The sequence below is a fragment of the Pleurodeles waltl genome, chromosome 5 (genome assembly GCF_031143425.1).
Source record: "Pleurodeles waltl isolate 20211129_DDA chromosome 5, aPleWal1.hap1.20221129, whole genome shotgun sequence".
Taxonomy (NCBI): Eukaryota; Metazoa; Chordata; class Amphibia; order Caudata; family Salamandridae; genus Pleurodeles; species Pleurodeles waltl.
The window spans coordinates 656,908,057-656,934,696 of NC_090444.1; the positions used below are offsets into that span (position 1 = coordinate 656,908,057).

Here is a 26,640-nt window from a genome sequence, read left to right on the forward strand (position 1 = left end):
TCGTTGTTGCAGAATCTTTGGCTTCTTCCACCCAGAAGCAGCCCTTTTGCACCTTCATCTGGCGTTTGGTGGGCTCCTGCCCCCCCCCCCCGGACACTTTTGTGACTCTTGGACTTGGTCCACTTCCTTTACAGGTCCTCAGGTCCAGGAATCCGTCTTCAGTGTTTTGCTGGTGCTTGTGGTTCTTGCAGAATCCCCTATCACGACTATTGTGTCTTTCTGGGGTAGTAAGGTAACTTTACTCCTACTTTTCTGGGTCTTGGGGTGGGGTATTTTGGATACCCTGACTGTTTTCTCACAGTCCCAGCCACCTTCTACAATCTCCCATAGGACTGGGGTCCATTCGTGATTCACATTCCACTTTTGGAGTATATGGTTTGTGTTGCCCCAAGGCCTATGTCTACCTAGTGCATCCTACTATGATTCTACATTGTTTGCACTACTTTTTTACTGTTACTTACCTGTTTTGGGTTTGTGTATATATAATTTGTGTATATTACTTACCTCCTAAGTGAGGGTATCCTCTAAGATACTTTTGGCATATTGTCACTAAAATAAAGTACCTTTATTTTTAGTAACTCTGAGTAGTGTGTTTTCTTATGATATTGTGCTATATGATATAAGTGGTATAGTAGGAGCTTTGCATGTCTCCTAGTTCAGCCTAAGCTGCTTTGCCATCGCTACCTCTATCAGCCTAAGCTGCTAGAAACACCTCTATTCTACTAATAAGGGTTAACTGGACCTGGCACAAGGTGTAAGTACCACAAGGTACCCACTATAAGGCAGGCTAGCCTGCTTTCTGTAATGAATCTTAATCTTAAATAAACCTTTATGCTTTTTGACCTTGCATCTTGTCCTGTAATGGTTTTCACTCTTTGTTCAACGGCCACGGTCCTTTCGGACTCATAGGGGCCCGATCCTGCACATTGGTCCTTTACATTTATTACTGAAAGAGCTTACACTGGACAGCAATAAAATGAAGGGTGGAATGCCTAATTAATATCAGACACAAGTATTGACTCTAGTCCATCATCTTCTCTTTGTGTTCCATTTACCAAGCTTCAGGAACAAAGAATCATAGGCCTGGCCAGTCTGAACCAGTCAAGACGGTTTTGTGTATTCTGAGTCATTGCCAACATTGCTAGGTTACCAGCAGCAACATGGAAAATGAAGCATTGGTGGAATTCATGAGACATGGGGAAACCTACTGTAATAAAGGCAAAAGACTGGTGGCTTTCCCTCTTCAACAAAGGGTACTTTTGTGAGCTGCATGCTCAAAGCATCCAAGAGGATGCTACACGAGCTGCGATAACTTACTAGAGGCAGATTCTGTGCTTTAAAAGCGCTAATTAGTAATAGCAATAACAACAATTCACTTACTACAGAACTCATTTGGCAGATTTGCAAGTAAACCATTTGTAGATTTTGCAACAGAAGCTCGGAGTTAGTTCTGCAGCAGTAGACATTATGTAAATTCTGCAGCACCAGACCAGGGTACATTATGTGGCAAAACTGAGGAAGATTTGGCAGTAGTAGAACAGACACAGATTCTCTAAGTTTATACAAATGGCTGATTCTCTAAAGTATCCATTATTTTTTTAATCCACTGCATCCTCATTGTAGCAGCTGTCAACACTGTTCAGAGATGCCAAATCTAAACATTTGTTTAGCCCTGCTTTACAATATTTAAGTATATTTTACCCTTTCCAAAAATATTTCTGAAATGGAGTTAAAATACTAAGGGGGTCATTCTGACCCTGGCGGTCTTGGACCGCCAGGTTCACGAATGACGGAAGCACCGCCAACAGGCTGGCGGTGCTTCCAATGCCATTCTGACTGCGGCGGTAAAGCCGCGGTCGGCCCGCCGGGGCCGGCGGTTTTACACCGTTTTTGCCCCGGCTGGGAGAATCCGCCAGGGCAGCGCTGCCCTGGGGATTCTGACCCCCGTACCGCCAGCCTGTTTCTGGCGGTTTTCACCGCCAGGAAGAGGCTGGCGGTAAGGGATGTCCTGGAGCCCCTGGGGGCCCCTGCACTGCCCATGCCACTCGCATGGGCAGTGCATGGGCCCGCTAACAGGGCTCCTGCCAGCTTTTCACTGTCTGCCTAGCAGACAGTGAAAAACGCGACGGGTGCAACTGCACCCGTCGCACGGCCGCAACACCGCCGGCTCCATTCGGAGCCGGCTCCTGTGTTGCGGCCCTCATTCCCGCCGGCCCAGCGGGAATGTCAGAATGGGGGCCGCGGAATTTTGGCCGCATGGCGGCCAAATGGCGGTTTCCGCCTGGCGGGCGGCTGTAGCCGCCCGTCAAGGTCAGAATGACCCCCTAAGTAATGGAAGAGGGTCACCCTTGGTGGGCGGAGCAGCCCACTCTTGCATAATGGTATAAATGCTTAGCATAAGATGGACATCCATGTGACAATATGCCCACCCTGGGAATGCCGCTGGCCCTAGCACATTAGTGGTAACTATTGAAATATTTGTGGAATTCTAAAGCATGAGATGGCGATACTTGAGCATACAGAATTTATCCATGCGTGGCAGTATTACACTTGTGTCCTTGATGAAAATGATAAATTGATGTATGGGCACCAACCATGTTTAAACGAAAAAGTTGTTATTTCTAAATAAAAGTATTAAGTTGTTTTTTGTTGGGAAAAAGTATCTATTTGTTAGCAAAATGTGTTTATTTTTATAAGGTGACAAGATGATGTTTGATGACTTGTACTCCCAAGTATATTTTTATTGCAGATATGAAATTATACTATCTGAACTGTCAGTTTCACCTATGATAAGTAAGACATCGTTTAGGGAAATTGTGTCAAAAATGCACAAGGATTTTAAATTATCTTAAGGTGGGTGAACCAGCAACATTCTTGGTGAGCATAAGGCTTAGTGGGCATAACATGAGAGTATCATTTCATGAATGCTTTTTCAGAATAACATGAATACTATACATATGTGGCACATGCACTTAAAAATGCATTATTTGACCCCATTTAAAAAAAAATGTTCTTGGTAGAGAAACATTAGGCCTTGGAACTTAGTTAGCACCGTCAGGTATTACATAGACTGGAATGAAGATTATTAGCACCCTCCCTTAAAAAGAAGATGTCCTTTGTGGGTCTCACTGTCATCAAAGCACAAAAAACATAGGATAGAGCACCTTCATAATACTGGTATGATTGTGAGTCTCACTAAAGGAAAACACAGTACTACTCCCAAATGAGAAAATGGGCAAAACATGGAAGGCAAGGCAGGAAAGAATTCAAAAGGAAAAGAGACGCATGATTAAATAACTTTGACAGATTGAGGCAAAAACAGGAACTTTTTTCATAATTATGTGGCATACCCTAAGTGCAATTGCTAAGGAGGTGACATTATCCTAGAACACTTTATTGGTTGTACAAGGTGAACAAAGATAAATCCAAACTTTTAGTATGTGTGAAATGGCAGGCTATTGGGAGAGTCCCGTTTTCCGTAAATGACAAGGACGTGAATACTAATATTGATATTATAATAAAGTAATACAAAACCTGTTAATGTCTCTTCATCACATATATTTTTCTGCTTATGCTTTTACCTGTATAATTGCTCTACTACGTGTCTCAACAAGTGGACCAATAGTTGCCCTGTGCTAGAAATTGGGTTTCTGGTTGGCAGCGATATGCACCCTCTCCATGCAGGAACCAGAATCCTATTCAGTGTAAGTCAGATGCACACCATAAATTAACCTATGCTCACCCTCTGGTAGCTTGGCATAGAGCAGTCAGCCTTAACTTAAGAGGCATTGTCTAAAGTATTTGTGCAGTACTTCAAACAGTAAAACAGTGAAAATACCACACAAAAATAATTGACACCAGGTTAGAAAAATAGAGCTTAATTAAATGAACACACCAAGACCAAAATGGCAAACATCCAATAAGTAGAAGTTGAGATATGAGTTTTCAAAGATTAAAATGCAATATAGTGCTTAAAAGCATGGAGCTCCCACAGGGGATATCTGGTCATGCTCGACCGGGTTAAATCCCACAGTTCCGGCCGACAGTATGGATCCCGGATCGGCCAACAGTCCCAGATAAGTCCTGCTGAAGGTGTATCTTCTGGAAGAATTGGGCCAAGAGTCCCATTCACGGGGAGGTAGTTCACCAGGAGCAAGAAGAGCATCGCTGGCAGTGGTCCACAGACACAAAGAGTTCCGGTGAATGCAGGCCTGTTTGTGGTCATGAAGAGCCCAAAAGCTTGATTTCAAGAGCCAAAAAACACTTACAAGGGCCCAGGAGCTGAGAGGTACCTCTTGGGGGTCAGGAGCTTGTTAATGAGTGGTCCGGGGGCCATGAGGAGCCTGTTATGTCCTTGAGACACTGATCAGGAGGTCAGCAGACTAGCCCTTCACTCTGGGGTCCTGGGATCAAGATTGAGGTTGCAGGTCTAGTTCTCCTTCACCAAGCAAGAAGGCAGCAGGTAAGCTCAGAAAAGCAGGAGGGCAGCAGAGTAGCGGTTTTGCGGAGTGGCAGTTCCCTTAGCAGCACAGCAGTCCTTCTTTCTGCAGAGTATCCACATGTCCAGGAGTATACTGAGTTGGTGGTGTCAAAGGTCCAATACTTATACTTATACTTAGTTGTGCCTTTGAAGTGGGGGAGACTTCAAAGAAAGGTCTTTGAAGTGCACAGAGGTCCTCCCTTCCTGCCCTGGCTACAGACTTACTACAGGGGGGTATGCAGCCCTTTGTGTGGCAGGACACTAACATTCAGGTGTGTCAGCCCTTTCCTCCCATCCTGCCCAGGATGGCCCATCAGGCTGCTGGTGGCCCATCAGTCACACCTAAGCCTTCCATTGTACGTGGCTGTCTAGGGGAATGCATAAGCCCCGCTGTCACCCCACCCCAGACGTGCATTGGAGACAGGCAGTAGGCATCAAATGGCTAAAGTAAGAGAATGCTGACTTTCTAAAAGTGGAATTTTCGAAACTGCAATTCAAAATCCGACTCCACCATCAATCAATCAATCAATCAATAATTTATAAAGCGCGCTATGTACCCTTTAGGGTTTCGAGGCGCTAGGGGGGGGGGGAAGGGGGTGCTGCTATCGTTCGAAGAGCCATGTCTTGAGGAGTCTCCTGAAGGTGAGGAGGTCCTGGGTCTGGCGTAGTGAGGTTGGGAGTGCGTTCCAGGTCTTGGCGGCGAGGTAGGAGAAGGATCTGCCGCCAGAGGTCTTGCGCTGGATTCGGGGGACGATGGCGAGGGCAAGGTTGGCAGAGCGTAGTTGACGTGAGGGAACGTAGAAGTTGAGTCTGGTGTTCAGGTAGGTGGGTCCGGTGTCGTGTAGAGCCTTGTGTGCATGGGTGAGGAGTTTAAAGGTGATCCTCTTGTCCACGGGGAGCCAGTGGAGGTCCCTCAGGTGAGGGGAGATGTGACATCAGCGGGGTATGTTGAGGATCAGGCGGGCGGATGCGTTCTGGATGCGTTGGAGTCGTTTGATGTCTTTTGTTGGGATGCCTGTGTAGAGTGCGTTGCCGTAGTCGAGTCTGCTACTGACGAGGGCTTGGGTTACCGTCTTTCTGGTTCCTGTTGGAATCCACTTGAAGACCATGAGTTGTTATTTTAAATTGTGAGTCCAGGGACAGCAAACCTAACAAACTTATCTCTTCCACTTATAAGATGTAATAAAGTACTTCCAATGTTATTCTATGGGAAAGTACTTCCAATGTTATCCTATGGGAGAGATAGACCTTGCCGTAATGAAAAACGAAATTGGTGAGTTTTTTTCTACCAGGGCATGTAAAACCTGAAAGTACATGTCCTACCTTTTAAATACATTGCATCCTGCCCTGTGGGTCATATAGAGCCTACCTCGGGGCTGTAGATCCACTGGTAGCATTTAATTTACAGGCCCTAGGCACATGTAGTGCACTTTACTAGGGACTTATATGTAAGCTAAATGTGCCGGTTGGGGTAAAGCCAATATTGCCATGAGTTAGGGGAGAGCGCACAAGCACTTTTGCACTAGTTAGCAGTGGTCAAATTCACAGAGTCCTAAAGCCAATACAAATGAGAGCAGAAGAGAGGAGGAGGTAGGCCAAATGTTGAGGGGAAGACAACATTAAGGCTGTCAGGTCTAACAACCCGCATAATCCTAGTTTTGGGGAATTTGCTTTATAAAAGCAACATCAAGAACACAAATCCAGTTTCCATGGTATAGGCACCAAATACCAAATTAAATAAAAGAATATGAAGAACTGATAACTTTAACAGAATTTTAATTCATGAAACATTTAAATCATATATCCCCAGCATTCTTACTTAACCAATTGTCTAGTGTGAACTATTGACTTAAGAGGATATATAAATGCTTGGCTAGTTGGCATACAAATCGTAAATGCTAGTTAGGGTTTAGGCTAATCACACTGCAAATGTGCAAGGTGGATTTACAAGCAATGAGCTTGAATGGAGATGTTTTGCATTTTGGTCGTTCTAAAACAAAAAACTGCATTTCACCGTTCGTGGGACTGGCGACCATAACAGTAAATTAAATAAATGCTTTTGGAGTGATAAAGATTTCTGCAAGTCGTAGGTTTGTAGTTGTTTTATTCCCATGCCTATTTTTATACTTAGGAAATGCACTAAACATTAATTCTAACCATGGAAAAGGCCTTGAAAGTGCATAACAAACAAACTGAAGACTACATATTCAGCTTCTACAGATTTAATAAAATCTTTCGGCTTACCTGCACATGTTTTACAGCTTTTCCTGGAGCGACACCTCCCAAATAAATTGGATCACTGACTTGCCAGGTAGGATCTATAGCATCAACACTTTCTTCCACCACTCGAAGGCCATCAATAATCATTCGACCCTTGTTTGTTTCACGCACAAATATCACCTACAAAGCGGGAAGTCACAGCAAAGAAAACACTGGTAAATATGAACCTGTCCTATATTCAAACAAAACGAGTGCATTTACACAACAAGAGGAGCATGCTGGTGTGTTTAAAACTGTGAGCAGATGGCTGACAGTAACGCATGGTTGAAACATTTTTTAAGCAATAATGTTCAGGAGGTGTTGTATACCTCTCATTTTTGGGGGCACACCCAGTTAGATTTTGCAAGCACAAGAGATGGGGTTGTGGTTGTATTTGAGTGGAGAAAAGGAAAATAGACTGTTATCTCAAACCTCTTCCCCTGGACTATAGGCATTGAAGAGTTGGGTGTTTGGAGGACAAAAGACCTGCCATACAACTTGCACAGAATATTGTGGGGCAGTCTTGTTTTCCAGCTCTCCACTTCAGCACATACAAAATACATTATTATGATAATGGGGATTTTCTGTACCCTAAACTACTGCATAACTTATAGATTAGAACAGTCACGATAATAAGAGAAATAGTAGCGAAGGCAATTAATATTAGAGTAAAACTAATAAAAAATACCAAACATTATATTTTGTTTTTGAAAATCCTATGATACTTCTATTCATTCATTAATTTCATATTTATGTTTTTATTATTTGTAAAGCGCACTAAATCAAATCGAATTCTTTTAGTTCCGAGAAATACATGCTTACAGAAATATAGCACAATTTTAGCTTCAACAAATACATGTAGAACTTTCATAAAATTGTGCATAAATTAATATAAAAATACGTAGATACATCAACAGCTAGTCATCAACAGTTTGTTTCTAAAAACATCTTCCAAGGTAGCATCTTATACAACTCATCACACAATTACAATTAAAAAGCACACTAACATCCATTGATATTTTGGTGCGCAAAATAGCAATAGCAAGGAGAGTAGAAATTTCAGAAACTCGTATCAGAACACATTGGTTTTAAGAGCTTGTTTAAAAGTCAGGTGATTTCTCAGGGCTCTAATGCTCGGGGGTGTAACAACCAGACATTAAGCTACAGTGCAGTCAATGGAGGGTTCCCGCAGCTCCTGTACATATAGAGAATTGTTCGATTATGCGTGTTTTATCTGCTGAACTATGTAGGCCTCTCAACACGCCTTGTTACCAGCTACATGGAAAGTCCACTGCCTTATTAGTGAAAAGTACTTTGGACAGGCAAGGCTCCCGTGTATGGAGATAGGCTATCCCCTTCCCATAAGGAGAGACAGGGTGACATAGGCTTTGTGACTGAATAAAGTAGTTGTCTTGTGACAATGACATGACAACCCTGGTTGGGGGCACTAAGTAACTTGTCACTAGTCTTGGTCGCATAGTGACAGTGGCGGGGCAAGATGGCAAGGCAACCCATCCATCCTAAATAGTTCAGAAGAGAGCTCATTGTGAAAACCACCAATAACCCACAGTATTTTTTGTGGAATGCATTCACATTAACAGCTCTTTGTAAGAAAACACTGTGTTAGCATCATCATTCTGTTATGACAGTATGCTCACAACCAAATATTGTTAGGTCCTATAGTAGCATGCCTGAAGAGGTACTTAGCTATCCAATTAGTAAGCCATTATACCATATCAAAATAAGGTAGGTAATAAGGAAGAAATGAGGCCGGGACGGAGGTCACAGAGTTCTGTGACGCGGAACTCCCCACAGTGCTGAAAAATCCTGCCACGCTATGCGGAAATCCGAGAGAGGCAGAGTTTGGGTAAGTGGTGCTGTTCACGCTGATTTTCAGTGCCAGAATTTTCTCCCGTGCAGTAAAATCAGTGTGAATTGCATCACACAGAGCGGCAGATGGCGCTAACTTCTTTCTGCCCCTCACGTAGATTTTCTACTCGAGCCACAGCTTCCTCAAAGTGAGCAGCAGCTTTCTCAATGCAGGCAGGCGTGATCTGCCGCAACAGCTGTGTTCAGAAATCTCGCTCACCTACATAGCGGGTTCTTGTGCTCGCCAATTTACCGTTAGCGAGCCGCACAAAAGTAAAAACTCTGCTCCGTGTCACTTTGCAGAGTTTTTTGGAACTCCATGCTCTTGGTGGAGCATGGAGTGTGCACAACTCAGCGAACTCTGCCGAAGGAGCGGAATTCTTCACAAATCCCTAGAAGAAATCCTTCCTAGGGGGGTGAACAACCACACCACCGAAGTATTTCTTAAAATGATATTACCCGGTAGTGCAAATAAGGCTTGAGGAGAAGCTAATATATATTACCTCCATATATTTTTTCTACGTTACAGCCCTTATAATGCAAACTGAATCTTTGTTTCCCCTTCATTTACTCCAGCAGTGGTGCTAAAAGTGGTCTTCCCTCCCTAAAATGCTCCAAATATTTTCTGTTTCCTTGTTATTTCAGAAGTTACCGTCTACTGGGAATTTTTCCTGGCTTTCCAAGGCAGGGCAAGTTTTTCTTTCTCTAGGTAACTCCATGAAAGGAACCATAATTGGGTGGGATTTATTCACCATATTCAATGATTGTTATTAAAGGAATTAAGTTGTTGAATCAGACCCGTCACTAGATTTGGAAACAGGGTACTAATTTCTTTGTTTAGTCAGGCCTGACATATTTAGTTCCCCTTCTTGCTGGAGCAAGTGACGTGAACATTTATATGCTAGCTGACTAGATATTCGGTCTCTGACATTTGCACAGATTAAACAACCAGAATTTGCATGTTCTGTGCCTCAGATTTATGTAGAGTCCTGAAGTGTCCACCGTGGATGCATAACAGGCATTGGCAGGTCGGCATTTAGGGACCAGTACCACAGTCATGCAGTATGTTAACCAAGTTACTTGTATGTACTGTAGTGGACACATCCAAACGGACATCCCAAACTCTGCCCAAGTGAGAAGGTGGAGCTAGTCCATGCAGTGTAAATAAGATCTAAAGAGTATGATGCCTTTCAGATGCAGTGGTTATAATAGTGTGCCTAGTTATATGAGTATACGTTTCAAGGAAGGGATTGTCTTAGAGGAAACAGGACAAGAGGAAATGAAAATCGTATATATGGGATTCATTACTTCACCTTCCAGCAAAGAGACACAACAAGAGAAATGAGGCACAACATAGTGGGCTTGCTGGAACTCCTCCACTCCTAGAGCAGTAAATTTGAGACATTGCACAAAATATATGATTGCCATTATAGGGTGAAGGAAAGCAAAAGGAGTGGCATAGGTAGTGTTGTGTTTCTTCTTCCTTTTTGTTACCAAATAATTTCACAGCTTCTCAGCAAGAAAAGACACCTGTAGAAACATATGTTTCAAGAGAAGCTTTGCCTTCACTCTTGTGCCATGTCACAAACAATCTACGATTTTCTGACTATAGGCCTGCTGAGGCTGGATGTATCCTTCATTAGAACAATGAGGTTGTCATTTTCCAGAAATAAAACCTGTAAGAGTGATCTACAGCCCAAGTATACCCTCTCATGTGAGATGGAAAATATCTACCTGAATCTATCCAGGTCTATTCTCTTGTCCAACAATAGCTGGTTATCTTCTAGAGGGAAATTACCATTCTGTGGGAAAACAGGGCTGATTGCAGAGGCCCCCTGACTTTTTGCCCCCATTTTCCACTTTTTGCTGGTGTTTTCCTGACTCTGATGGTGCCCTGGGTACTGCTAACCAGTCCCAGGGCCTGTGCTCTGTGTAAAATGAGTATGCAAATTAGGCTAATTATAATTGACTAAGTCAACCTACCTATAAGTCCCTAGTATATGGTAGGGCATGTAGGTTTAGGGTTACCCAGCATAGGTGGTGCCCCCACAGGTGCACTGCTGAGGTGCCCAGTGTCACTTTAAAGACGAGCCTGCCTTGCTGGCTGCTTTTAAATTAAAGTTACATGCAAATTCGACTTTTGAATTAAAAGTAGTTCCAAAGTCTTAAACTACCTTATTTTTACATATAAGTCACCCGTGAGGTATGCCCTGAGTGCCCCTAGGGCTGGGTGCCATGTAACTACAAGCAGGGACCTTATAAAAATAGTTTTAAAAGCTCTGGTGAGGTAAAACAGCCAAATTAGTTTTTCCCTCATTGCGTTGAATGCCCTTTATAGGCTAGAATGGGGAGACTTTATTTTAATTGTAAAAGTCCCCTTAAGTAAAAGATACATCACGTTTGGTATCAAATTAATTTATTCCAGTTGTTGGATTTAATATACCTTGTTCAGGTAAAGAGCTTTAAACTGTACTTGAAAAGTTGTCAACTTCAGCCCTGCAGTGTTTTTTGCTGCTTTGTTCTGATTGGCAAGGCTGCCTTGATGAGGTGTGAAGTGGCTTGGCTCCACACAAAGAGATGTGCCTGGGGGAGGAGATCTCCCCCCAGCAGATGGAGAGGCAGGAAGGGGGGAGGGCTGCCAAACTGGTATTCAAAGGCAGGGAAGGACATTTGGAGCAACCCAGCACCTCCCTAACATCCTGCAAACCCAGACAATTAGGTGCCCCCTGATTAGATTAGGAGAAGGCAGGAAAAGGGTGTGCTTAAGATTTTTAGCCACACCAGCGGGTGGGCTCAGCCAGATGTAACCTCCAAAAATCACTTTCAGCCATGATGGATTTTTGAGGACTGTTGCTCCCTGGGATTGATTTGTGCCACACTTCCCAGGAAGTGGTCATCACAGGGGGAAAGACCCTGCACCTGATTTGAGAACCAGAACCCCCGTTTTTCACCCAGGAGCAAGGATAAAACTGGCAGACCTGCACCCACACCTCAGGTCCCTACCAGGAAGAACTACAGAAGAAGAAGAACTGCCCTGCTGGACCTCTGACCTGCACCTGGACATAGCACTCTGGAGGACTGCGCCAGCTGCACACTTGGGCTTCACCACAAGAAGGACTTTGCCTGGCTTCAACTGGGTCAAGGAGTGACTCCCTGTTTGCTATAGGTGAAAAATTGTTAACCAGAGTCCCCTGCTCCAACTCCTGAAGAAACTGACCAGCTGACCACTGTCCAGTGGCCATAAAGGAGTTTGTGCCAGGTGCATTCTGGGAATTGTAGTCCGCACCCTCAAGGAGCATCTCAGAGCTTCTGGAACCTTGGGGAAAGCTGTAGACCTCAAAAGAACCTTAAAGGAACATCTGGAAGAAGATCCGGAAGTTTGGAGAATGTTTGAAAAAAAGCTCCATAAAGGGACCGACCCACCGCGGCAACTCTAGCCGGCTTGCCGCAACCGCGACCTGGCCTGACTTTCAGGTTTGTACCGGTGAAGAAAATCTCAGAAAAAGTGACTAAGTCCAAATTTAGGAAGTTGACCGGTACCTCCCAGGCAGTGTATCCGAAGAGGGCTCCAGGGACGTCGGATCAAGAGTCAGGGGTGCCCCGGTCAAAGGAATTTCATCTCGAAAAAACAACTGAAGTTGAAAATCTCCACCGAGGGCTACTGGGATGCGTATCCGAGGAAGAGTTCCAGGAGGTCGGATTGGACTAGTGACTTGGTCCCGCTGAAGAAAATCTTCAAGAAAACTACTAAGTCTGAAGGTAAACTTTTGATTGAGGCCTCCCGCGAACTGTAGCCGAGCAGGGCTCCATCGCAGTCAGCCTTAAACTTTGACTTTGCCCCAGTCGAGGTGCAACAAGATGACCAGATTCGCGCTTTTCATTTTTAAGTGCTAAAAAGCATTAATTCTTTAAAAATTTATATCTCTGGTTCCCCCTATCCGATTTCATTCATTTTGGTGTCATTTTAAAGATAAAAATATAATCTATTATTATAAATCTGTGTTGGATTTTTATTGGGTTTTGTGTTTCACTTATTTACTGTTTTGTGATTTTTCAATGCTTTACACATATGTCTCCTAAGTTAAGCCTTGTCGCCCGGTGCCAAGCTACCAAGGGTTGAGCTGTGTTTAATTTATTGAGACCTAAGTGGATGTTAGTGGCCTATTGTAAAGTATAGGTACTTACTTGGCCTTGCCAATAACCCATTTTCCAACATAATCCAATCCCAGAAATGTGTTTTTTTGGAGGGTCAAATGGGATTCTTAAAAATGTCTTCCTTCCAACCCGCTTGGATTATTGCAACAGCCTATACACCTGTCTCCCCAGTACATCACTCTCAAGACTCCAATAAGTTAAAAATCATGCAGCTCGCCTGTTGTTTTTTTGGCCTAATTTGTCATGACCATATCCCTCTGTCCCTTACATCCCTGCACTGGCTCCCAATAATAGAAAGAGAGTCCTTCAGAACACTCTGCCTTTTACCAAAGATGCTTAATGGCAGCCAGCTACCTTGCAGAACTGTCCTTCATCAATGGAACATTAAACTGAGGTCTGGCAACAGATGCTTTCTGTCAAACCGGCCATTCAGCTACAAATGATACAGTGATTGATTTCTCCATACACATGGCTTTTCCCAGCCTCTTCATCTGAAGTTGGACAATTAATACTTCATATTCAAAAGACTTGTCTATTCACCTTGGCATTTGTGTAATCATATCGTTTTAATAAAAGCCATGCACATCTGTTTCCTGTGTCTTGCCACTCAGACATCTAAAACTATTCCAATGGAACCAAGCTACACCTGAATGAAGATCCCGAATCAGGGTGATACCAGTCTTGAGTTGCTTGTGTTGTGGTTCAGAGGGGGCCTGGCCTTGCAGTTCGGACTGGACTCTTCCTACAGGATCATAGTAAAGACTGATTTGCATATGGTAAGTGTAGGAGTCTGCCTCTTTATGTAGTGTGCAAAACCTGATACACTCTCCATAGAGTCTGGCCAAGAGGTAACAACTAGACCACCTAATGCTCAAATTTTTTATGGTAGCTTGGTCAAGCGGTTAGGCCAATCTTGGAGAAGTGCAAAGTATTTGTTGTACTCACAGTATCAATAAATTAAGACACACACTCAAAGGAATAACTGGGGACCAATTTACAAATATACTTCAGATTTTTATAAAATGTTTAAGACCAAGATCATTAAAATCATGTAAGTACTTTTTAAGTTATGATTTTTCAAAGTTTAGCAAAAATGCTCTTTTTTGCAACACGTTAGGGGTGGTGCAAGCTGGCCACTCCTCCTGTCCGTTGTGCATTTTCCTGCCGTTGCTCCCGCCAAAAGTGGGTGTTTGCAATGGGGGAAGCCATCTTCTGCTAGCAGCAGGGTTGAGGGGTTGATTTTGGAGGGCAGTAAGCCCTTTGAAGCTCATAGGCAAGGCTGCGTACATTCCTGGGGAAGTGTGAGAAAGTAGCCTCTTTATAGCCTTGTTACCCCCACTTTAGGCCTGTTTGTGAGTGTATGTCAGGGTGTTTTCACTGTCTCACTGGGACCCTGCCAGCCAGGGCCCAGTGCTCATAGTGAAAACCCTATGTTTTCAGTATGTTTGTTATGTGTCACTGGGACCCTGCTAGTCAGGACCCCAGTGCTCATAAGTTTGTGACCTATAGGTATGTGTTCCCTGTGTGATGCCTAACTGTCTCACTGAGGCTCTGCTAACCAGAACCTCAGTGGTTATGCTCTCTCTTTACAAATTGTCACTAACAGGCTAGTGACCAATTTACCAATTTACATTGGCTTACTGGAACACCCTTATAATTCCCTAGTATATGGTACTGAGGTACCCAGGGTATTGGGGTTCCAGGAGATCCCTATGGGCTGCAGCATTTCTTTTGCCACCCATAGGGAGCTCTGACAATTCTTACACAGGCCTGCCACTGCAGCCTGAGTGAAATAACATCCACGTTATTTCACAGCCATTTTACACTGCACTTAAGTAACTTATAAGTCACCTATATGTCTAACCTTTACCTGGTAAAGGTTAGGTGCAAAGTTACTTAGTGTGAGGGCACCCTGGCACTAGCCAAGGTGCCCCCACATTGTTCAGAGCCAATTCCCTGAACTTTGTGAGTGCGGGGACACCATTACACGCGTGCACTACATATAGGTCACTACCTATATGTAGCTTCACAATGGTAACTCCGAATATGGCCATGTAACATGTCTATGATCATGGAATTGCCCCCTCTATGCCATCCTGGCATGGTTGGCACAATCCCATGACCCCAGTGGTCTGTAGCACAGACCCTGGTACTGCCAAACTGCCCTTCCTGGGGTTTCACTGCAGCTGCTGCTGCTGCCAACCCCTCAGACAGGCATCTGCCCTCCTGGGGTCCAGCCAGGCCTGGCCCAGGATGGCAGAACAAAGAACTTCCTCTGAGAGAGGGTGTGACACCCTCTCCCTTTGGAAAATGGTGTGAAGGCAGGGGAGGAGTAGCCTCCCCCAGCCTCTGGAAATGCTTTGTTGGGCACAGATGTGCCCAATTCTGCATAAGCCAGTCTACACCGGTTCAGGGGACCCCTTAGCCCTGCTCTGGCGCGAAACTGGACAAAGGAAAGGGGAGTGACCACTCCCCTGACCTGCACCTCCCCTGGGAGGTGTCCAGAGCTCCTCCAGTGTGCTCCAGACCTCTGCCATCTTGGAAACAGAGGTGCTGCCAGCACACTGGACTGCTCTGAGTGGCCAGTGCCACCAGGTGACGTCAGAGACTCCTTCTGATAGGCTCCTTCAGGTGTTAGTAGCCTATCCTCTCTCCTAGGTAGCCAAACCCTCTTTTCTGGCTATTTAGGGTCTCTGTCTCTGGGGAAACTTTAGATAACGAATGCACGAGCTCAGCCGAGTCCCTCTGCATCTCTCTCTTCACCTTCTGATAAGGAATCGACTGCTGACCGTGCTGGAAGCCTGCAAACCTGCAACATAGTAGCAAAGACGACTACTGCAACTCTGTAACGCTGATCCTGCCGCCTTCTCGACTGTTTTCCTGCTTGTGCATGCTGTGGGGGTAGTCTGCCTCCTCTCTGCACCAGAAGCTCCGAAGAAATCTCCTGTGGGTCGACGGAATCTTCCCCCTGCAACCGCAGGCACCAAAAAGCTGCATTACCGGTCCCTTGGGTCTCCTCTCAGCACAACGAGCGAGGTCCCTCGAATCCAGAGTCTCTGTCCAAGTGACCCCCACAGTCCAGTGACTCTTCAGCCCAAGTTTGGTGGAGGTAAGTCCTTGCCTCACCTCGCTGGGCTGCATTGCTGGGAACCGCGACTTTGCAGCCACTCCGGCCCCTGTGCACTTTCGGCGGAAATCCTTTGTGCACAGCCAAGCCTGGGTCCACGGCACTCTAACCTGCATTGCACGACTTTCTAAGTTGGTCTCCGGCGACGTGGGACTCCTTTGTGCAACTTCGGCGAGCACCGTTTCATGCATCCTCGTAGTGCCTGTTTCTGGCCCTTCTCCGGGTGCTACCTGCTTCAGAGAGGGCTCCTTGTCTTGCTCGACGTGCCCTCTCTCTGCTGATCCAATTTGCGACCTCCTGGTCCCTCCTGGGCCTCAGCAGTGTCCAAAAACGCTAACCGCACGATTTGCAGCTAGCAAGGCTTGTTGGCGTTCTTTTGGCGGGAAAACACTTCTGCACGACTCTCCACGGCGAGACGGATCCGTCCACCAAAGGGGAAGTCTCTAGCCCTTTTTGTTCCTGCAGAAACCTCAGCTTCTTCTGTCCGGTAGAAGCTTCTTTGCACCCGCAGCTGGCATTTCCTGGGCATCTGCCCATCTCCGACTTGCTTGTGACTTTTGGACTTGGTCCCCTTGTTCCACAGGTACCCTAGATTGGAAATCCACAGTTGTTGCATTGCTGGTTTGTGTCTTTCCTGCATTATTCCTCTAACACGACTTCTTTGTCCTTAGGGGAACTTTAGTGCACTTTGCACTCACTTTTCAGGGTCTTGGGGAGGGTTATTTTTCTAACTCTCACTATTTTCTAATAGTCCCAGCGACCCTCTACAAGGTCACATAGGTTTGGGGTCCATTCGTGGTTCGCATTCCACTTTTGGAGTATATGGTTTGTGTTGCCCCTATCCCTATGTTTCCCCATTGCATCCTATTGTAACTATACATTGTTTGCACTGTTTTCTAAGACTATACTGCATATTTTTGCTATTGTGTATATATATCTTGTGTATATTTCCTATCCTCTCACTGAGGGTACACTCTAAGATACTTTGGCATATTGTCATAAAAATAAAGTACCTTTATTTTTAGTATAACTGTGTATTGTGTTTTCTTATGATATTGTGCATATGACACTAAGTGGTACTGTAGTAGCTTCACACGTCTCCTAGTTCAGCCTAAGCTGCTCTGCTAAGCTACCATTATCTATCAGCCTAAGCTGCTAGACACCCTATACACTAATAAGGGATAACTGGGCCTGGTGCAAGGTGCAAGTACCCCTTGGTACTCACTACAAGCCAGTCCAGCCTCCTACATTGGTTGTGCAGCGGTGGGATAAGTGCTTTGAGACTACTTACCACTCTTGTCATTGTACTTTTCATAAGAGAAAAATATACAAAACAAGGTCAGTATATATACACATAGCCAAAAAGTTTAGCATTTCCTCTTTTCACTCTTTTCTAAGTGCTGAAAAGTACTTCTAAACTTTCAAAAAGTTCTTAAAAGTTAAAAAAGTTTTTTTTCTGTCTTTCTAAAAAGTTCTGAAAACTTTTTTCTCTTTTTCTATCACTTTAACTCTCTCTAAAAATGTCTGGCACAGGCCAAAATGTTGATCTGTCCAAACTTGCATATGATCACCTTAGCTGGAAAGGAGCAAGGAGTCTCTGCATAGAGAGAGGTTTGAGTGTAGGGAAGAATCCTTCCTTGGAACTGTTACTTAACATGCTTAGAGAACAAGATAAGGCTATAGGTGCCCCATCTGTTGAAAAAGTACCTAATAGTTCCCAATCTGATTCAGGGACTCCCCCAGGAAAAGATTCAGGAAAGAAACTTCCTAGCCTGCCCATTACTAGACAGTCTAGCATAGTTGGTAATGATGATGAGCCACACCATACAAATAGTGTTGTTTCACATCATAGCAAAAGCATTTATTCTCACCATACTGGTAGTAATGTTTCTGTTAGCCAAGCTGTTAGGGTGGCTTCTGTAAGGGACAGGTCTCCTTCTGTTCATTCCCATCATACCTCTGTATCTAGGAATGTCCCTCCCACCAACCCTGATGACAGAATGTTAGAGAGGGAACTCAATAAGTTGAGGGTGGAACAAACCAGACTGAAACTTAAAAAGCAACAGCTGGATTTGGATAGACAGTCTTTTGAACTAGAGAAGGAAAGACAGAAGTTGGGTTTAGAAACCCATGGTGGCAGCAGCAGTATTCCCCATAGTCATCCTGCAAAAGAGCATGATTCCAGGAATCTGCACAAGATAGTTCCCCCTTATAAGGAGGGGGATGACATTAACAAGTGGTTTGCTGCACTTGAGAGGGCCTGTGTTGTACAGGATGTCCCTCAAAGACAGTGGGCTGCTATCCTATGGCTATCATTTAGTGGAAAAGGTAGGGATAGGCTCCTTACTGTGAAAGAAAGTGATGCCAATAATTTTACAGTTCTTAAGAATGCACTCCTGGATGGTTATGGCTTAACCACTGAACAGTACAGGATAAAGTTCAGAGAGACCAAAAAGGAGTCTTCACAAGACTGGGTTGATTTCATTGACCATTCAGTGAAGGCCTTGGAGGGGTGGTTACATGGCAGTAAAGTTACTGATTATGAAAGCCTGTATAACACAATCCTGAGAGAGCATATACTTAATAATTGTGTGTCTGATTTGTTGCACCAGTACCTGGTAGACTCTGATCTGACCTCTCCCCAAGAATTGGGAAAGAAGGCAGACAAATGGGTCAGAACAAGGGTGAACAGAAAAGTTCATACAGGGGGTGACAAAGATGGCAATAAGAAGAAAGATGGTGAAAAATCTCAAGATAAGCATGGGGATAAGGGTAAAACCAAAGATCCCACTTCAAATCTTAAACACTCTTCAGAGGGTGGGGATAAAACTAATTCTTCCTCTTCTTCTCAACCCACACACATTAAAAAGCCTTGGTGCTTTGTGTGTAAAAATAGAGGCCATAGGCCAGGGGATAAGTCCTGTCCAGGTAAACCCCCTGAGCCTACCACCACTAATACATCAAGCTCTAGTGCCCCTAGCAGTAGTGGTACTAGTGGTGGGACTGCTGGCAACAGTCAAGAAAAGGGTGTAGTTGGGTTCACTTATGGGTCCATCATAGAAACTGGGGTATTCAGTCCCAAGACCGTTTCTGTCACACCTAGTGGCATTGGCCTTGCCACACTGGCTGCTTGTCCCCTTACAATGGATAAGTACAGGCAGACAGTTTCAATAAATGGTGTTGAGGCCTTGGCCTACAGGGACACAGGTGCCAGTATCACTTTGGTGACTGAAAACCTAGTGCACCCTGATCAACACATCATTGGACAACAGTATAAAATTATTGATGTCCATAACTCCACTAAGTTTCTTCCCTTAGCTATAATTCAGTTTAGTTGGGGTGGAGTTACTGGCCCTAAGCAGGTGGTGGTATCACCTAGCTTACCTGTAGACTGTCTCTTAGGTAATGACCTAGAGGCCTCAGGTTGGGCTGATGTGGAGTTTTATGCCCATGCAGCCATGCTGGGCATCCCTGAGGAATTGTTCCCTCTCATTTCTAGTGAAATGAAAAAGCAAAGGAGAGAAGGCCTGAAAACTCAGGATCCCTCTCCATCAACAGGTAAAAAGGGTATCACAGTATCCCCTAACCACCCTGCCATTCAGGATACCATTCCTGTGGTGGGAGAAACCTCTCCTGGGGTGGCACCTGTTCCAAGGGAATCATCAGCTGGCAAAGCTGGACTCCCTGAGGTAGAAGTACCTCTCTGTGGGATAACTAACATTGGTGACAAAAAGAGCACCATTTTAGTTAACATGGAGCATCCCTCCAACCCTCCCAGAGAAACTTTAGTGCAGAAACTCTGCACTGCCTCACAACACTTAGGACAGCATCCCTGCCCTAGTGTGGAGCTCATAGGACAGCATCCCTGCCCTGCTCCAACCCAAGAGAAACAGCATCCCTGTTCTCTCTTCCAGCCATATGGACAAAGTTTTTGCCCAGCTATGGCTTTTCTGAGACAGCATCCCTGTCTGGCATTTCCATCACTACAAATAGGTTCAGTGGACAATTCCCACTGCTCTAAACTAAAACTTACTGATAGAAACTCTGAAAATACATCTTCACATTGTTGCTTAGCTAAAAAACTTCAAACAGGGTGGTTTACATCCCCACAGGGAAGTAACCATATAGTGGATGATAAAGGGAGTAACCAGTCTATTGCAGAGCTACTCTCTACTTATCACCACTTAGACAATAAAGTCTCAACTGGCCAAGGTTAGCCTTATTGTCCTTCGTTTGGGGGGGGGTTGTGTGAGAAAGTAGCCTCTTTCTAGCCTTGTTACCCCCCCTTTAGGCCTGTTTGTGAGTGTATGTCAGGGTGTTTTCACTGTCTCACTGGGATCCTGCCAGCCAGGGCCCAGTGCTCATAGTGAAAACCCTATGTTTTCAGTATGTTTGTTATGTGTCACTGGGACCCTGCTAGTCAGGACCCCAGTGCTCATAAGTTTGTGACCTATAGGTATGTGTTCCCTGTGTGATGCCTTACTGTCTCACTGAGGCTCTGCTAACCAGAACCTCAGTGGTTATGCTCTCTCTTTACAAATTGTCACTAACAGGCTAGTGACCAATTTACCAGTTTACATTGGCTTACTGGAACACCCTTATAATTCCCTAGTATATGGTACTGAGGTACCCAGGGTATTGGGGTTCCAGGAGATCCCTATGGGCTGCAGCATTTCTTTTGCCACCCATAGGGAGCTCTGACAATTCTTACACAGGCCTGCCACTGCAGCCTGAGTGAAATAACGTCCACGTTATTTCACAGCCATTTTACACTGCACTTAAGTAACTTATAAGTCACCTATATGTCTAACCTTTACCTGGTAAAGGTTAGGTGCAAAGTTACTTAGTGTGAGGGCACCCTGGCACTAGCCAAGGTGCCCTCACATTGTTCAGAGCCAATTCCCTGAACTTTGTGAGTGCGGGGACACCATTACACGCGTGCACTACATATAGGTCACTACCTATATGTAGCTTCACAATGGTAACTCCGAATATGGCCATGTAACATGTCTATGATCATGGAATTGCCCCCTCTATGCCATCCTGGCATGGTTGGCACAATCCCATGACCCCAGTGGTCTGTAGCACAGACCCTGGTACTGCCAAACTGCCCTTCCTGGGGTTTCACTGCAGCTGCTGCTGCTGCCAACCCCTCAGACAGGCATCTGCCCTCCTGGGGTCCAGCCAGGCCTGGCCCAGGATGGCAGAACAAAGAACTTCCTCTGAGAGAGGGTGTGACACCCTCTCCCTTTGGAAAATGGTGTGAAGGCAGGGGAGGAGTAGCCTCCCCCAGCCTCTGGAAATGCTTTGTTGGGCACAGATGTGCCCAATTCTGCATAAGCCAGTCTACACCGGTTCAGGGGACCCCTTAGCCCTGCTCTGGCGCGAAACTGGACAAAGGAAAGGGGAGTGACCACTCCCCTGACCTGCACCTCCCCTGGGAGGTGTCCAGAGCTCCTCCAGTGTGCTCCAGACCTCTGCCATCTTGGAAACAGAGGTGCTGCCAGCACACTGGACTGCTCTGAGTGGCCAGTGCCACCAGGTGACGTCAGAGACTCCTTCTGATAGGCTCCTTCAGGTGTTAGTAGCCTATCCTCTCTCCTAGGTAGCCAAACCCTCTTTTCTGGCTATTTAGGGTCTCTGTCTCTGGGGAAACTTTAGATAACGAATGCACGAGCTCAGCCGAGTCCCTCTGCATCTCTCTCTTCACCTTCTGATAAGGAATCGACTGCTGACCGTGCTGGAAGCCTGCAAACCTGCAACATAGTAGCAAAGACGACTACTGCAACTCTGTAACGCTGATCCTGCCGCCTTCTCGACTGTTTTCCTGCTTGTGCATGCTGTGGGGGTAGTCTGCCTCCTCTCTGCACCAGAAGCTCCGAAGAAATCTCCCGTAGGTCGACGGAATCTTCCCCCTGCAACCGCAGGCACCAAAAAGCTGCATTACCGGTCCCTTGGGTCTCCTCTCAGCACGACGAGCGAGGTCCCTCGAATCCAGCGACTCTGTCCAAGTGACCCCCACAGTCCAGTGACTCTTCAGCCCAAGTTTGGTGGAGGTAAGTCCTTGCCTCACCTCGCTGGGCTGCATTGCTGGGAACCGCGACTTTGCAGCCACTCCGGCCCCTGTGCACTTCCGGCGGAAATCCTTTGTGCACAGCCAAGCCTGGGTCCACGGCACTCTAACCTGCATTGCACGACTTTCTAATTTGGTCTCCGGCGACGTGGGACTCCTTTGTGTACCTTCGGCGAGCACCGTTTCACGCATCCTCGTAGTGCCTGTTTCTGGCACTTCTCCGGGTGCTACCTGCTTCAGAGAGGGCTTCTTGTCTTGCTCGACGTCCCCTCTCTCAGCTGGTCCAATTTGCGACCTCCTGGTCCCTCCTGGGCCTCAGCAGCGTCCAAAAACGCTAACCGCATGATTTGCAGCTAGCAAGGCTTGTTGGCGTTCTTTCGGCGGGAAAACACTTCTGCACGACTCTCCACGGCAAGAGGGATCCGTCCACCAAAGGGGAAGTCTCTACCCCTTTTCGTTCCTGCAGAAACCTCAGCTTCTTCTGTCCAGTAGAAGCTTCTTTGCACCCGCAGCTGGCATTTCCTGGGCATCTGCCCATCTCCGACTTGCTTGTGACTTTTGGACTTGGTCCCCTTGTTCCACAGGTACCCTAGATTGGAAATCCACAGTTGTTGCATTGCTGGTTTGTGTCTTTCCTGCATTATTCCTCTAACACGACTTCTTTGTCCTTAGGGGAACTTTAGTGCACTTTGCACTCACTTTTCAGGGTCTTGGGGAGGGTTATTTTTCTAACTCTCACTATTTTCTAATAGTCCCAGCGACCCTCTACAAGGTCACATAGGTTTGGGGTCCATTCGTGGTTCGCATTCCACTTTTGGAGTATATGGTTTGTGTTGCCCCTATCCCTATGTTTCCCCATTGCATCCTATTGTAACTATACATTGTTTGCACTGTTTTCTAAGACTATACTGCATATTTTTGCTATTGTGTATATATATCTTGTGTATATTTCCTATCCTCTCACTGAGGGTACACTCTAAGATACTTTGGCATATTGTCATAAAAATAAAGTACCTTTATTTTTAGTATAACTGTGTATTGTGTTTTCTTATGATATTGTGCATATGACACTAAGTGGTACTGTAGTAGCTTCACACGTCTCCTAGTTCAGCCTAAGCTGCTCTGCTAAGCTACCATTATCTATCAGCCTAAGCTGCTAGACACCCTATACACTAATAAGGGATAACTGGGCCTGGTGCAAGGTGCAAGTACCCCTTGGTACTCACTAGAAGCCAGTCCAGCCTCCTACAGGAAGGAGGTGTAACACCACTGCCCAGGGAGAGCTTTGTTTTCTGGACCCAGTTAGCACAGGATCTCACCCCAGGATTCCAGAATCTTGTCTGGTGGTGACAGGCTGGTTGTGACCGGCCAGCAACCATGCCAGGGTAGTTACCTTTTGCAGGGGGCACCTCTAAGGTGGCCCCTGGGTACAGTTTGCAATAAATTCAATACTGGTACAAAGTTTGGGTTCATCATTCTGAGTTGTTTGATACCAGAATGGCCATCATGTAGCTGTGAAACTCGTACTGACTAGTGTCCAGCACATGTGTGTAAAATGGCTGCTCTTTTCACTTACTATGTCCCAGGTTTGACATGGAAACAGTAGGGGCATATTGCTCTTGCATCTATTCCCACACATGCAGTATAGTGCACCCTGCCTTAGGGCTGGAAGGCCTGCCAGAGGGGTGACTTAGCTATATTGCATGCAATGTGTGTAGTGAAGAGGGCACACAGGCCGTGTGCCATGTCAGTTGTTCATTTTAGAATTGCATCAGGACACTCAGCCTACAATGGCAGTGCTGGATGCATTTGGATGCCTGGTACCTGAAGGTGACACAGTCTGTGCTGCTGCCCTCAGGGGCCGACCCTTAGTACCTCATGCCCTGGGTACCTTAGTACCATTTACTAGGGACTTATAGTGGCCCCTAAATGTGTTTCAAATTGTCCCAAAGCATCACAACAGCTTTGGGAAAGATATCTGGCCCAGGGAACCTGGTTAGCAGGGACCCTGGCCACTATTAATCTTGAAACCACACCAAATACCAAGCAAAATGTTGGGGCTCACCATGTCAAAAGAGGCCCTTTCGCATAGCTAGATCCAAACTAAGGTGGCATGGGGCAAAAGAATGATGAATTGAAGTGCTACCGCAAGCAATTGTCAGTGACTAGACTTAGTGCAAGCACTCCTCCTATCACCTTTTGATTGTTTGTTGTAATCCCCAAAGTGGCCAAGGGTATGCCCAGATGCGAATCCGATGCTCATTACGCCATTGGAACCAAGCTACACCTGACCCAATCACGGCATAACCGGTCTTGGGTTGCTTATGTTTCAGTTAAGGGAGGACTTGGCCTAGCTGTTCGGGCTGGACTGTTTCTATTGGAGCAGGATCAACTCTGATTTGCATATGGCGGGGTCCAAAGGGAGGTGGCGCGATGGGCATAAGAATGTTGGGTTGGAATGTTACCCAAGTGATTGTCATTGGTTAGATTTATTGCAAACCTTTCTCCCATAACCTTTTGTGTGTTTCGCCTAAATATTTGATCCCAGTAGATGAATATTTTTAGAAGTCTACTCTATTTGGAGATCAAATGGTGGATACAGTACTTAAGTTTTTAGAGGCCTAGACTTACCTTTCACTTTTAGGGTCAATTCTGTTAATTAATCAACTTCTACCAGGTTCCCTTCACAGTTATAGCCCTGCATGAAACAAAAAATCATCAACAGGGGCAGCGCTGGCACAGAGAGGATTACTGTGGCTTCAAATATTTGTCCCATAGGGTTTTGTAGGAACCTTTTACAGACTGATGTGCACTGTCAATCATAAGCCTGGAATACAATTTGAGTTACCTCTGAAACGTATGATGCCCTGCCTTCACCCACTGTAGATGATGATGAACCCTGTGACCTTTTCAAATATGAAAGCTAAGTGATTGGGTTTTAAATGCCAAGGCTTTTCTCAAGAGCTAATTGTGATGGTTCGTTCCTCAGAGCTACAACAGACATTGGACTCATACCAAAACAGCTTAAGATACTGCTACATTTTCCTTGTGTTTTTTTTTTGTCTTTCGGCTCTGTCGTGTGGGCTTGCCATGGTTCTTTCTGCCATTCTTCTTCTTCTACAGCTCAATCTGACAGCCTACTACTGAAAGGATTTAGCTGCTGCTGTTTTACCGTCACTCAAAGTCTTTCAAAGGTTCGGGTTCCTTCATGGCATTAGTCATTGCCTGCCTTAAACAGCAAATTACAATTTTACGGTACACTCATACTATGTTTGAACCTAATCTTTCTAGGAGGCTTCAACCTCCACCAGAGTGACAAGGAAGACTTACAGCTCACTACACTAAAAAGCTTCCTTACCAATCGCAACCTGGTGTGTGAGTGCACAGGTGCGTGAGTGCACAGGTGCGACACACACCAGAGGGGCTGTGCTTGTTCTAATCATATCAAAGAGAGATTCCCTTACTGTTGACTTCATCATCGCAACTGACTGGTCAAGCTATCACCAAATCATATTACACATTACCACAGACAAACACACACACACACACCCTCACCCCCCTATACACACACAACACACGCAAATCAAAAGGTCAAGCGAGCAAACCAAAATACTCAATGAGACACACTAGAAATATGAACATGCATGATCTGACTTCCCTATGCCAGTGGAGCCTTCTACCACCAACGGAAGTAAGGAGCATATAACAGCTTACTGAGCACTACAACTAAAAAATGTCAGACATATAATAGCGGTAGTAGCCCCACTATACCTCAAAAGACACAAAAACTAATTCTCCTATCTTTTGTTTCACCAAAACTGAAATGAAACAAGAAAGGGATTTAGACTATCAAGAAGATCTCTGAGCTTGCCATCTTAAACGGTAATGGGAGCTAAGAATCAATTACAAAAAGACCATATTGAATGCAAAGGTATTCTTTTTCAGATCTCAACTAGAGAGAGACAGAAATAAGCCAGGAAAGTTGTAAAGCTACAAGTAGGGTCCTGCAATCCAACAGTGATCAAGAACACCCCCAGGAAAATTGTGAAGCCTTCACCATCTTTCTTTGAATAGAAAATATTGAAAATTGAAAAAGAAATTGCTTCGGATAACGAAAGGTTACGAGACCATGAACAAACTACACAATCAACAGGAAGCCACAAACATGGACAAGCGTCGGCCACACATCCAATCCCTTGAGAACAAGAATGGGGCTGCAAGGAACGATTTCAAAACACTCACTGGAGATGAGATCAGCAAGATCCTAGCACATATGAAAGCAGTATTATATTTCAATGTTCCAATCCCCTTGACAATCATAAAAGACAGTATTCCTTTGGTCTTCCCACTCTTGACAAAAATAGTTAACTCATCACTAACTCAAGGAACCATATGTTCAATATAGGACAAGTGACACCTCTCTGAAAAAATTTGACAAACGTGACAAATCTAAATAACTTCTGTCTAGTGTCAAACATCCCCTTCCTCACAAAACTGTTTGAGAAATGTGTACATAACCGAGTATGTCAACACATTGAACACTTCAACCTATTAGGCAATGTCCAAACGGGTTTTATACCAGGTCATAGCACTGAATATGAGAGTGCAACCCTAACAGATTTACCTAAATCAGTCACGGACCCACCTAAGGCAACCTTGAGTGCAGCTGAATGCAGC

At 45.2% G+C, this 26,640-nt stretch overlaps 1 protein-coding gene across 1 annotated transcript in view; it reads right to left on the bottom strand.

Annotated features, from left to right (window-relative positions):
• The window catches only part of LAMA4 (laminin subunit alpha 4), a 557,086-nt gene that overhangs the window by 32,399 nt on the left and 498,047 nt on the right, over positions 1-26,640 (bottom strand). The window contains exon 35 of the mRNA XM_069234539.1: positions 6,725-6,880. Coding sequence (XP_069090640.1) covers positions 6,725-6,880 — 156 coding nt within the window. The remainder of the gene's footprint in view (positions 1-6,724; positions 6,881-26,640) is intronic.